Source organism: Dama dama, chromosome 2 (genome assembly GCF_033118175.1).
Source record: "Dama dama isolate Ldn47 chromosome 2, ASM3311817v1, whole genome shotgun sequence".
In the NCBI taxonomy this organism is placed as follows: Eukaryota; Metazoa; Chordata; class Mammalia; order Artiodactyla; family Cervidae; genus Dama; species Dama dama.
Window position 1 is genome coordinate 17,836,011 of NC_083682.1, and position 13,554 is coordinate 17,849,564.

Below are 13,554 nucleotides of genomic sequence, written 5' to 3' on the forward strand. Positions count from 1 at the left end.
GTGGAGAGGAGTGTGGGCGGGCTCCCCACACGTGGCAATTAATCAATCTGGGGAATTAGCTCCCACAAAAGGAGAGGAGGAATCCAATCAGAGCTTTGGAACAGCGCTCCGGAGGGCACAGGATATAAATAGAGCCGCAGCGCTGGGTGCTCGGCACAGATGGCTCTGGAGCAGGAGGCCCCTGGCCACAGGGCTCCGGGCCCGGCTGGACCCCAGGGGCTAATGAGGAGCTCCAGTCTGGGCACAGGGCCACCCCCAGCCCCGCTTGTTAAGCAGCTTCACTTCCAAGCCAGACCATGAAAGCAAGAGAGACGCCCGCCTGGCCGCCCACCAGCCACCCTTCTCCGCCTGGGACCGAGAAATGGAGGCAGTGTTTAGTTCCATGGTAATGGACTGCTGAGCCCCCGGAGTGGGCAGCAGTCACCGTGGCAAGCCCTCACTCTGCCCTGGACGCGACAAGGTTGAGACAAACGGGGGACCCAGCTGAGAAGGCGTGAACCCCATTTCAGGGGGACTCATTCCCGAGACGGACACCAGAGCCCCCGCCAGCTCCCCTCAGTCCTCCTTGCCCAGCCCACACGCCAGCTGCCCCCTCCCTCCTTCCTCCACTGACCACAGGAGTGAGCAGCATTTGCTCCCACGTACATATATATACATAGAGAAACCCACAAACTACACACATACACACTTGCATCTATAGCTATATATATGTGGAGTCTGGAAGACGGCGGAGTACAGCCCTCTTTCAGGACTCGAGAAACTCAACAGAAGCAGAGCATGATGCAAGCCACTGCTTCGCTTTCACTCCACTGATAGCTGAGGAAGTGGGGTAATCCATCTAGTGAAGTGGGGAGAGGGGAGGAGGAGGCAGGTCTCTCCCTGTCCCCAGTTCACTTCCCAAACTCCACCCACAGCCATGGCGGCCGGTGTGCCCTCTGCCCTCTCTTCCAGACACGAGGCCAGCAGGCTGGGAGGTGGAAGAGATGCCCACTCAGACCAGAGGAAGAACAAGCGGAGCCAGGGTCTGAACAGCCCTGGAGGCCAACAGCTGGGCCACCACTCCCCCGGCAGGGGAGGACGAAGCCCCGCACACCCATTGCCTCATGCCCACCCTTGCCCCTCAACCAGCAGCCTCGCTCAGGGGACACTTAAGTGGCAACATCACAGCAGAGTGGCGTGGCCGGGGTCATCGTGCTCCACGCTACTGAGTATTGCCTTCTGGTCTTCCGGGAGCTGGCGGTGGCACAAGTCCGACAGACGGGCGAAGGGGTCGGGCCGGGAATGTCTCTTCTTCCTCCGGAGGCAGACAGCTTCGTCGGGCCACAGGACCTGAGAGTTTGGAAGGTGCTGAGCCTGGGAGGCAGAACCATCTGTGGGGGTGGGGTGCAGGTGCGAACAAGACAGGAAAGGAGGAGAGTATGGTAAGAGTGAGAAGGCAGCGGTGCACCCCCGCTGTCCCCGGCAGGGCATGTTGCCTGGCCCCCAGGGCCACACGCTGGAGTCACCCACCTGCCCAGAGACCAGAGCAGAAAGTGCAACAGAGAAGACAGCGCCCCGGCCACCCCAAGTGCTGCTCTAGTGGGAGCCGGAAAGCAGGGTGGGTGTGGCTGCACCTCCTGCAGACTCAGATCTAGTCAAGCAGCATCTCTCATCTTGTATTTAATATTGAATATATTCAGTACCTTTCATCTAATTTTTTTTCTATTTTTTTAAAGAAATATTTACCCATTTTAAAGAAACATTAACCCATCTCTCTCAGTGCCTCCTGGATACCAGGTCATCATTCCAGGCATGGGGTTGGGACTCAGCACGCTTACCCCCCACCCCCTCCCACAAGTAGGGACACATGTCTCGCAAGATTTTACTTGTCTGCATCACAGTCAGGTCTGGCCCACCCTGGACTGCCGGGCCATCCCTCTGCCGCATGGTGCTTCTGGGGACACAGAAGTGAAGCCCTCTCATTCTGGAAGGTTATACTTTAACGTGGGGATGGGGAGGAAGAGACAATAGAGATTTGAAAACCATACCCGTAAACCCTTCAGATGCTGCAAGTGCTACCAAGAAAGGTAGCACAGAACCCTGAGACAGAAAATCTGGGGCGCTGCTTCTGCCCTGAAGGAGCAATACCGAGGTGAGTCTCACATTACGAACCTTCCACAGGCCTCGGGGAGAAGTGTTCCCTCAGTGTGACAGCCCCGAGCGAGGGGCAAATGCAACACGACCTGGAGACAGAAGGAGGGCCGCCACACTCATGCAGAGGGCGGGCAGGCAGAAGCCTGTTCTGGTTGCAGGGGGACCTTCCGGAGGTTTTAGCCAGAAGTGTGTGTGTACGTGTGCTGCACGTGTGTGCGTGCACACTCACGGGACTCTCTAAAACCACTCTGGCCACTGTGTGTTGAATACACTGCAGGAGCTGGGACGGAGGCTGGAGGAGCAGATAGGAGGCTGCTGCTCTGGTCCAGGGAAGAGATGGGAATGACTGAGAACGAGGCTTTAGCATCTGAGACAGAGAAAAGGGGACAGATATAGTGTGTGTTTTAAAAAGTGAGTCAACAGGGGACTTCCCTGTTAACACTTTGCCTTCCAGTGCAGGGGGGTGCGGGTTCAAGCCCTGGTTGGGGAGCTAAGATCCGACATGCCTTGTGGGCAAAAAACCCCAAAAAATATAGTAACAATGTCACAAATTCCATAAAGCCTCGAAAAATGATCCATATCAAAAACATCTTTAAAAAACAAAGTGGAGTCAACAGACCTCACGAGATGGACAAGATGTGAGAAGAGAAGGGGAATCAAGGAGCCTGAGTGACTGGGTGGGGAGGAGAGCCTTTTATGAGACTGGGTAAGAACTGGGAGAAGCAGACGTGGAAGATCATCCATAACTGAGACAGAACACCCAGCAGCATGGGCAGCAGGCACCCAGAAATATGAGACCAGCTCATAGACAAAGGCTGGGCTAAAGACAGAGCACTGTGGAGCTGTGAACACATACAGGGGACAGGACCATTTAAATAAAAAAAGAGAACATGGGCATCTCATGGGACTTTTTTTTTTTGCCAAAAAACAAAAAACAGATGACAGATAAATAATATATAGGTAGATAGATAGAATGGGCTTAAATGGGTTGAAAATTCAGCTTTGGACTCTTCTCTCCCAAAAACCTAAAAAAATTTGTTTCTCTAAACTTCAGTATCCTCAGCTATAAACTGGTAGGATAATAGTACCACCCAGAGGCCAAGTGAGAACTGAGAGCTCACTGCATCCCAGAAATGCAAGGGCCTCCATGTCTCGTTCTTCCATATTCTATCTCTGTGGTAGATAAGAAAGATCAGCAAGGAAGCCATGCAGTGGTCTTCTCAGCCTGTCACAGCACTCCAAAAACCACTGGTAGAATGACAGCATGTGATAAATAGTAAGGAGTTTTCTAAGTCTGAAATAAGGCTTAACTATTTTTGCGGTATCTTAGCAGCTGTGTACAACTGCTGGGTAAACAGCACCCATTTCAGCAGAGATGTCTTTTCTATGAAATAAGGCAATTTCACTCTAACTCATGGACAGAAGTCTGCCCCCACCTCAGACACTGAGTCCATGCCACAGCGACCCCTTAACACTGAGTTCAGTTCAGTTGCTCAGTCGTGTCCGACTCTTTGTGACCCCATGGACAGAAGCACGCCAGGCCTCCCTGTCCATCACCAACTCCCAAAGTTTACTCAAACTCATGTTCATTGAGTAGCTGATGCCATCCAACCATCTCATCCTCTGTTGTCCCTTCTCCTCCTGCCTTCAACCTTTCCCAGCATCAGGGTCTTTTCAAATGAGTCAGTTCTTCGCATCAGGTGTCCAAAGTATTAGAGTTTCAGCTTTAGCATCAGTCCAATGAATATTCAGGAGTGATTTCCCTTAAGATTAACACTGAGTAGGACCCCAGAATCCCCATGTCCAACCAGAGGCCTGATAAGAGGAAATACATAAGGAAACAGGGATCTGTCCAAGGCATATGGCAGACTGAGGGGAAAAGTTCTATTTATATTGTTAAAAAAAATACACTAGGACTTCCCTGGTGGTAGAGTGGATAGGAATCCACTTGCCAGTGACGGGAACACAGGTTCGATCTCTGGTCCAGGAAGATCCCACATGCCACGGGGCAAGTGAGCCTGTGTGCCACAACTACTGAGCCCGCACGCTACAGCTACTAAAGCCGTGAGCCTAGGGCATGTTCTCCACAACAAGAGAAGCCACCACAATGAGAAGCCCGCACACAGCAACAAAGAGTAGCCCCTGCTCACCACAACTAGAGAGCCTGCGCAAGGCAACAAAGACCCAGTGCAGCCAAAACTAAATATTTTTAAAAATACACTAAAACAATGCCATTATTTTCTAAAGGTGTATGCACAAAAGGGTTCTGAACACACATGCCCCAAAGAAGGATGGTCCCTAGGTTGGATGAAACAAAATTGGGAGGACAATCAGATTTTAACCTTATTTTTCTCCTTTCTTGATATGAAAATTCTATTTGTATATCACTTGGCAATTAGCATTAAAGAGAAGCAAAGAGGAAGACACACTAGAGGAGCTGACTCTGCAGAGAACCCAGAGCTGGGATCTGTAAAGGCAGGTTGGGGTGGGGAGGGAGGGATAGCACGCCTCTCCACATTTACCGGATCGTTTCTTTGACTTCGAGGAGCCCTTGGATGACTTTTTGGGCTTCTTTATCCGTTGGTATTTCAGAGCCTCCAGCCTCTCAGGTGCAGCAGCATTCCCGGGTGCAGGCGGATGTGTCCTGGAAGGGACAATTGGAGAGGCACAGGTAAGCACGCAGATGAGGAGCTTTGGAGGAGGAGCTGGAGAAAGCCAAGCAGCTGCCCCAGAGAAGACAGAGCACAGGTCCTGACACCTGCCTCCCTGCTGCTCCTGGAAGAAAGAGCCCCAGTGGAGAGCTCCCGCAGCGGGAGGGCCATCTGCCGGGCCACCAGAGGACCTGGGAGAGGGAGAGAGACAGGCTTTAATGGTGAACCCATCATGCGGCCCTCAAGCTGGGGAAGGCAGTTTGGAGAAGAAAGCAGCTTCCGTGTCTTAAGTTCTTGGAGCATCACAGTTAAGACCTTTAAGTGAAAAGTACAGGAGCAGATTAAAAGGGTTGGGGGGAGAGCAACCCCACCCCTGACTGTCCCCACCCCCACCCCACCCCTCACAGGAAAGACAGGCCCAGCCAGACAGGGCCCTAGTGCCCCCTGAGATCAGCTACTCCACTGCCAAGAGTCAGGCAGAACCCTGCAGCCAACAGCAGCAAATGGCTGTCATCCACCCACATTTCAGCAGCAGACGGGGCTCAGACTTCATGGTCGCATGAGAGAACAGACAAGGGCAGAAGTGGATTACGATGGTCAGTGTCCAAATCGGGCAATCTGGCAAAGCCTGGGACACCTGCAGCCAGTGTCTCCATGGCTTAAGATACAGAGAAACCAAGGTTGTTGGGAGAGGAGACCTGTGTCGGAGTCTCCTCCTGCCCCAGCTGTGGAGTGGCGGTAGCAGCTCACCTAACAGAGTGCCTGTGCAATTAGGACAAAGGCGACACCCGGAGCGCATGCCACCGAGATGACAGAGAGCTCAGAGAGAGCTGAGAGGACGGGCTGTAATGACCTGCACTCATGGGAGAGAAGAGCTCAAGAGTCAGAAGAAAATCTAGAAGATCAATGCCATTTCTTCTCACAGGAAGCCAAACGTGGAGTGTGAGAAGTAAAGGGGGAAAGGGAGACACGAGTCACTCTTTCTTTCCGGCCCGTACTGCTGTCAGCACGCCATCAGGGAATCAGGACCACCCCAAAACCCTGAGGGCTGGGGGGCAGTCACTCTCCCCGTCTCCCTCCCCACACCTCACTCTTCCATCTCCATTACAATCAGTGCTTGGTAAATCCTGATTGAAGGAAGGAGGACAGCCAAACCTGTGAGGGGAAAAGCAGTCCCCAGTGGTGAGCAAGCAATCTAAGGTTAAAAAAAAGAGAGGAGCAGGAAGACCACAGACGCATCTCCCCAACCTCAGGGATCTTTGTAGGGACAAGGAAGAAATCACGCAGGCTAATTGTAGAAGAGCCTCTGGTTCCTGGGGCTTCTTGATCCAGCTGACAGTAAAGCAACCTGCATCTTCTCTGATGGATGCCATCCTTCCACGGCCTTTCTACACATACAGTGCAGGGAAGCTCCTCCCACGTTCAGGTCAGAGACAGCATCTCAATTCTCATCAGTCCCCTCGAAACACAGAGCTAAGAGCCCCCCTGCATGCACACACGGCCTCAGAGAGAAGTAGGCCAGCTCACCATCAGAGGTCTGGCCTTCACCCAGAGACCCAACCGCCAGCTCCCCCTTCCCTCCTCTTTCACAGACACCGCAGTCTACCCCCGGAGGCCCTACACAGCAGCAGCTGGAAGGAAATCTGGAAGCAGACCAAGAATGGAGACAGCCAGGCCATGAGGGAGCGTGACTCCCTGGAGCTGATGCGGCAGCCTCACCCCGCTCATCCTGGACTAAGGCTTCCTGGTGCTGCCTGGAAGGAAAGAGATGTGAACACACGGCTGGGGTCATCCGCCTGCTGGTGCTGGCCGGCCTCTTCCAGGGGCAGACAAGTGAGCAACACACCATCCGAGGAGGTATGTGACAAGCCAGCAGGCCAGAGGCCAGGGTGCAAACCACACAATGCAGGGTGACCCACTGGGCATGAGAGAAACAGGTACAGGATGCCCCCCAAAACTGCAAGGGATTCCCCCAGGCAGCTAAGGCTTCCAGGGTCAGTATCATTATCACCGTCATCATTGCTCTCATCATACAGAATTTGTTCACCACTCACCACAGGCACTGATCTATGTTCTCTGCAGTAATTCCCCTGAACCCTGACAGCATCCCTAGGGGGCAAACATGAAACGGACCCCATTTTTCAGATGGAGAAACTGAAGTTATGCCATTTGTCTCATAATCCAGTTGTCAATGCGACACAGCCAAGACTCTCAATGTCCGGTAAGCTGTGTGCACAGCTTCTTCCTGATGGAACAGGCACCAGCCCCACGGAAGGAGGACACTGTTCTCACACTGCAGCCCAACCATGCCCTGAGCAGTCAGCCTGCCCTGGACGCCCGTGCTGCCACCGTCTTGGACGTTCCCTGTGTCAGTGGCAGAACCAGAGAAGACAGCCTGGAGAAGGAAGCTGGCTCAGGAGTGCCCTCAGCAAGGATTCCCAAAAGGAAGAAATAAGCCACTGGGAGGTGGACGCGGGGGCAGCCAGTTTTCCTTGTGAAGCAACCAAGCAAGCTCCAGCCCTTCCAGGACACCTGCTGTCCACCTGTTCCTGCGTTTGGCTCGGTGTTCAGACTCTGACGCACAACAGGAGAAGCCCCGAGGCACTGGGCTGCTTGCCCATACAGGAGGCAGAGATAAAAAGGCAGGGTCTGGAAGGACGGGGGTGCGGGAAGGGGGGCACAGTGGGCCTTCATATTCAGTTAATTAGGCAGAAAAGTCACACGAAGCGTCCCAGCAGGCTGGAAGCCAACTGCCCGCTTCTCTGGAAAGGGGGACCCTGTCCCCTGTCCAGGATAAGCCCCTGGGGGACTTCCGGGCAATGCACTTTGAAGCCTAGGAGCTCAGACAGGGAGGCAAGGCCGGAATTCTCTTTCCATTCAGCCCCAGTCCTTCCAGAACACACACAGAGTCATCAAACTTGGACCCCTCCCTCAGAAAGTACGAGCATTACTGGAAGGTGAGGCCTCAAAGCCTGGCGTCCCGGGTGAACTCCAGGTCTATGAGCCACAGTGCTTCTCTGTGGTTCAGACCTACCAAAGATGGCCTGAAATATACCTTAACACTCTTTGACTCTTACTCATTATAAAATTCATGCAAAACCCAAATCAGTCACACAGCCCCAGAGACCTCTCAGCTGCTTTCGCTGTGCCCACCGGAGCAGGGGAGGGAAGGCACAGCCCAGCTCAGAAAGGCAAGCCGCAGCGCAGGACGGCCAAGACCCTGGGCCCCTCCTGCCCAGGAATGGTCACCTGCCTGGCAACGGCAAAGCCGAGGGGAAAGAGTGCGGCCTTCCTCTCCAGCGTGCACACTCTGCCTGTCTGTCTAGGGAACTGGGGAGGAGACCGAGCAAACGCACTCTCATCCATGGGGTGCCCAGGACGTGGGTGAACCCGCCTTCCATGACAGCACAGCCACCAGGACTCTGCCGAGGGGCACCCTCACGCCCACCGACGGCCCCTCCAGTGGGCCAAGCGTGTGGCGTCCCGACTCAGGCCAGGCTTTTACCAATGGGGCTGCCTTCCCTGGGTTCACCCAGTACAAGGGTCCCCAACACACTCCGACATGCCTGCCTCATGGAGGCCACGGTCAGCATGAACAGGAAAGGGGACCCGAGAGGATGGGAGGCCCGGGCGGCTACTAGTGTTCAGACAGGGAGCTAAGAGCCCCGGCCACTGACAAGCTGAGTCCTCCCAGAAACCACCCGCCACTGCCTGTTCCGAGGAGGGAGCTGGAGGAGGAGGAAAAGGAGAGGAGGAGCGGCCCAGGGCGGCTGTGGGCTGGCAGCAGGGAGGGGGGACAGAGCAAGAACGCACGCAGACGAGACGAGTCACACCTTCTCCAACAGACCCAGCGGGACACATGCAAAGGGGGCAAGACGGCAGCATCCGTGGGGGAGCCCGGCGCCTGCGGGGGTCCTCTGGCCTCTGCCCGAGCTCCTGACAGGCAGCGCGATGAGGGCCTGATTCCCGAGGCCGAGGAGCCGGCCAGGCCAGGCAGAAACCCAGCTCCCGCGTCACACCCCTGGATTCTGGGCTTGTCACAACAGTGAGGGGACACTCAGCCACCAGATCGGGGACACCAGGGAGGAGAACAGGGCCCAGGCACTTTTCAAGAATGAAGGGGAAGCACTGGGCCCGGAGTCATCAACTCCTCGGGGGGTCAAACTGGAGTCAGGAAGGAGAGAGGGAAGGTGGAGGGCCAGCCTGTCACTGTCACTCAGCTGGCCGCTCGAAACTGCTGTCCCTGGGCTCCCAGAGCGTGGCACCAGCCAGCTTCGCAGGGCCCGGACCTCTGGCTGCAGACACCTTCCCAGCTGCAGATCACAAGGAGCTGGCAAACAGGCTCTGGTTTATGGGAGGCCACTCTCATGACTCGAGGAGACAGGCAGCCCCCCCTGCCTCCCTCGCCCCCTGCTATCTCCAGGTGGGGAGGAGACGAGGCTTCCTCCTGGAAGCCAGAAGTACCCGGGGGAAGCTCTGCTCCTGTCTGAGTGCCTGGTGCCCGCCCTGGCTAGTCCCCAAAAGCATCCATGGCAAAAAGCAGCATCTTCTTAGTCACCGTGAGAGTGATGGGGTTAAAGGGACCACAGAAGCCTCTTTAAGAGACTCGGTACCCTTCTGCTGTCAAGTTGCTGAGGCCGCCACCTAGAAGAGGAGGCACCCACAGTGGGGCAGAGGGAGGAAAGTGGTGTTTGGTCGGCTTCTTGCCAATCCCCTGCCCGGGGCCAGTTCTCTCCTCTAGGGGGCTCCTCCCAAAAGCCCCCCGAGCTGCAGCCCAGAAAGGGCAGGAGTGGCCACTGCGTGGGTCTTGAGAGCAGCGAGCCTCCGGGCGAGGTCTGCACCTCAGTCCTGCAGCGGCCAAGAACAGGCTGCCATGAGGGCTCAGGAGTGGTGACCTTCACTGCCCGGGGCCCTCACAGGACGATGAGGGGCCTGGACCAGAGAAAGACCCAGCTGGTGAGGAAAGGAGCAGGCCACAGCCGAGCCCCGAGCTATGGGGTGGGGAGGACCAGTTATCAATAGGATCCCCAGAGGACAGGGAGGGAACAGGGCAGATCAAGGGGCCAGGGAAGAAGGGGGCCTCTGTGCTGGAGGCTGTTGGGAAAACTGGGCAGAAGAGAGCAGGTGCTCACAGATACCCCAGGGCCCAGACAGGTTTCCCAAGTGCAGAGATGCAAAGCGCTCTAGGCATTCTAGGTCCTCGGGTGCATGCAGGCGCCAGGGCTTCTGTGGGAAGCTCTGGACAGCAGGATGCGGGTGTCTGGATGCAAAAACCAGGGGGGGCTCTGGGCGGGGCTCGGAAGCTGCAGCTAGGCGGTGGCCCGGCGGGCTGTGGCAACAGCATGATGTGGGGAGCCCAGGAAGCCGCAGGGAATCGGAGCGGAGGCTGCCGCCCCACAGAGAACCAAGGGGCTATGGTTTGGATTCCCCCGTAGAGGAAGCGATGGCCCTGCCGAAGCCCGTCCGCCGGTCCGCCCCCCACCGCCCGCCCAGCCGGAGCTCCCTTACCTATTGAGCTGAAGAGAGGCTTGTCTCGACAACACTGCCCAGATAGCTGAGATCAATCAGAAACAAAGCGGTTATCAACACGGGCGCCGGGACCACCCACGCACACCCAGAGGGGAGGGGAGGAGCACGGGGATCAGAGAACCGACAAGCGAGGCCAGAGAATGGGGTGAGGGGCAGGAAGGAGAGAGACAGAGACCCAGACGGCACGATGGGACGAAGCAGATGAGGGCTGCACAAAGCGCAGACGGCAGGGCACGGCCCCCAGCATCTCCTGCAGACAGCGCACGGCTCTCCTCCACCTCCCGAGCCTCCTCCCCCACCGGAGCCGCGGGGTGGGCGGTGAGGCTTGTGCTTCCAGGTACCAGAGGGGGCAGTGAAGGGGGCAGGGCGCCGGGCTTCCTCCTCTCGACCACCTCCCGTCTGCCTACCACCAGGCCAGCCTCTGCTCTGGACTCTGTTCCCCGGCACAGGTGGCCACACCAAAGAAGAAGACCAAAGGACGGAACCAGAGGGGGCGGGGGCAGGAGATGTGGGGTCTACAGACGGTGCAGGCTCTTCTCAGCAAGTCGGGCCAACCCAAAGAAGATGGAGGAAGAGAGACAGAGAAGGACGGACTCGGGGAGGAGGAAGGAGGAGGGCGGGAGGACCCGAGAGAAAGAGCATGGGCGGGCGTCCAGGCTCACTGGTACCTGGCACACCAGCTGCTACCGTTTACAGTGGGCTCCCCCAGGCCGGCTGATCGCAGGGGCTTGTTTGTCTGTCTGTGTGTCTGCAGCTTCCTGCGAGGCACACAGGCTGGGGTGGGGTGTGTGGCTCGGGCTCAGGGTTCACAGGCCTGAGATGTTGCTTTCAGCCTCCAGGAGGACACAGCCTCTAGAGATGCTGGAGTGTGTGGTGGTGGGTTGTGAAGCAGGGGGGCAGGGAGTGGTGCGGCGCTCACTAGGCAGCAGAGGGCAGGAAGTTGGGGACAAGAGCCTGGGGGCCCAGGGAAGCCAGGCCCCAGGGTCCTGCTTTCAAGGAGGAGGGGTCAAGGAAGAAAAGGAGGCTGGACACGAGGTCTCCGGGCAAACCCTGGAACCACCCAAAGTCAGGCTCCCCGGGAAGCACTGGGTGACCACTCAAGGGACGCACATACCCTCCCCCATCCATGTCCTCTCCCCTGGCCGCCCCCCCGGGCGGGGGTCTCCTTCGAGCTCTGGGCAGGGTGGAGAAGATCCCTCATGCTCCTGGCCAGGTACCTGGGCAGGTAAGCCGCACCCCCACCCCAGTGACCACACCCTGGCGATGCCAAGACCAGCACTCCTCTCCTGAAGGATCTGCAGCATGTCCAGACAAGCCCTGTCATTCGGTGGATGGAGGGGCAGGGGCGGGGGGTGGGGGGGAAGGGGCGGAAGATGATCAGGTGCGGTGGGCATGAGAGACCAGCTCACACTCACCCTGAACTCGGTAAGGGCGGAGGGGGCGCCTCTGGTCTGAGCAGCTCCTCCCCCAACCTTCGAGGGGAAGGCGTCTGTCCAAACACATCCAAGCTGTCCGCAGGCCCCGTGGGGCCCGGCGGAGGGGAGGGGTAGGCTGTGGCCAGAGTGGTGAAGCCCACGGTGGGCCGGAAGCTGGGGCTGCCGCTGCGGCTGCTCTGGGATGGGGAGCCCGTGGATGGCGTGGACTTTCGTGAGAAGCTGACGGCGGCCGGCGGCTGCAGCGTGATCTCTGACATCTCGGCCTGCTGCAGAAGGCCGGGGCGGGGCCGGGCCCGCGCGGCCAGCTCAGGGGAGCCGGTGCGGGAGCCAATGGGGCTTTGGGTCAGAGGCGAGAGCCGGGAGGGCTGTAGCACCACTTGATGTAAACTGGGCTCAGTGCGCCTGGCCTGCCGGGGGCTGGGCCGGGGCCGGGGCTGGGGCTCGTACCACCGGGTGTCCAGGCCCAGCGCGCTGGGGCCGCCGTGCGCCCCCGGCTCGGCCGGCTCGGGGTAAGGCAGCACGGGTATGCCCATGCCTTGGCTGGTGTGTCTCAGCTGCCCTTGGCTCACGAGAGGCTGCACAGGCCTGTCCTGCCACTTGGCGGTGGGGGGCACTGGGGCGGGGCCTCTGCCCGGCGATTTGCCAGCCCAGCCCTTGGGCGCCTCCAAAGACAGGATGCCTGGGTAGGCCGCGGGCACCTGCAGGGAGGCGGGCGGCAGTCCTCGTGGGAGGCCGGCCGCAGGCTGCAGGCTCTCGGCCACTTCACAAGGGTGCAGCTGGTGGGGGAACATCATGGCCGGGGTCTCCAGACCCCCGAAGGGGAACTCCGGCCGGCCCCAGGGCTCCGGGGAGCGCCCACCCGTGGGCGTCTGAGTCAAGGGCAGTGTGCTGTTGGAAGCGTTCTCTCCATTCTCCTCGGGGATGGTGGGGTGGCCGAAAGGCCCCTCGGCGTGCAGGGGCGGCGAGGACATGACGGAGCTCAGGGGGCTGCCCACCTCCGGCATGTAGAAGGGAGGCGGCTCCACCTCCCCCGGGCTGCTGCTGCTGAGGTACCCATAATACTGGCCGTGCTGGAAGGGCCGGGGGGCTGGCGGTCGGGCTTGACCGGTGGCCTGCAGCCGGCTCTCCAGGCCGCCAGGGCCCTCCAGGCCACGGGGCTGGAACCGAGGGCTGTATGCTGGTGGTGGCAGGTAGGACTCCTGGCTGGACGACAGAGGGGTCAGCTGGGACTTGAGGGCGGTCACAGACGCGGGCACCAGCGGGTCCTCGTTCTCCTCATCTGACTGGCGGAACTCGGGGTACATGTCGGTCTCCTCAGCGAAGGGGAAGCCCTCGATGCGTCGCGCCTTGGCGGAGGGCTCCACCTCAGAGGGGTCCATCACGAAGCGGCCGTCCGGGCCCCTGCTGATGAGCTCGATGGGCGTGGTGGCCTCTGCCTCGGCCTCCGCCTTGGCCACACTGTACTTCTTGCTGCTGATGGCCCTCTTGGTTTTCTTGTACAAGGACAGCTCCTTCTCGCGCGAGGGGCTCAGCATCCTCTTGGCCGCCGGCTGGCCCTGGTCATCGGAGGACTCGGATGGGGCACGGAGAGTGCGGATGCTCTCAGGGCTGACCTTGCCAGAGGACAGGCTGGGGGCGGGGAGAGAGCAGGCGGCGTAAGGGGGGCTCGGAGGACATGACTTCTTTCTGTTCTTCCCGCCAAGTACCTGAATCACTTGGGAGGAGGAAGAATACAGGAGGGCCACGTGCTCTGGCATGAGATATTCTGGCTGGCTCTCAACTAACTAGGTGGGCGCTGTCCGTTT

General features: G+C 58.4%; 1 protein-coding gene across 1 annotated transcript in view; it reads right to left on the reverse strand.

Annotated features, from left to right (window-relative positions):
* Window positions 1-1,105: 1,105 nt before the first annotated feature.
* IGSF9B (immunoglobulin superfamily member 9B) overlaps window positions 1,106-13,554 on the reverse strand; it is a 41,786-nt gene continuing 29,337 nt past the window's right edge. The window contains exons 18-20 of the mRNA XM_061157607.1: window positions 11,729-13,378; window positions 4,656-4,777; window positions 1,106-1,370 (exon numbers count right to left, since the gene is read on the reverse strand). Of these exons, the coding sequence (XP_061013590.1) occupies window positions 1,162-1,370; window positions 4,656-4,777; window positions 11,729-13,378 (1,981 nt within the window). The 3' untranslated portion in view covers window positions 1,106-1,161. The remainder of the gene's footprint in view (window positions 1,371-4,655; window positions 4,778-11,728; window positions 13,379-13,554) is intronic.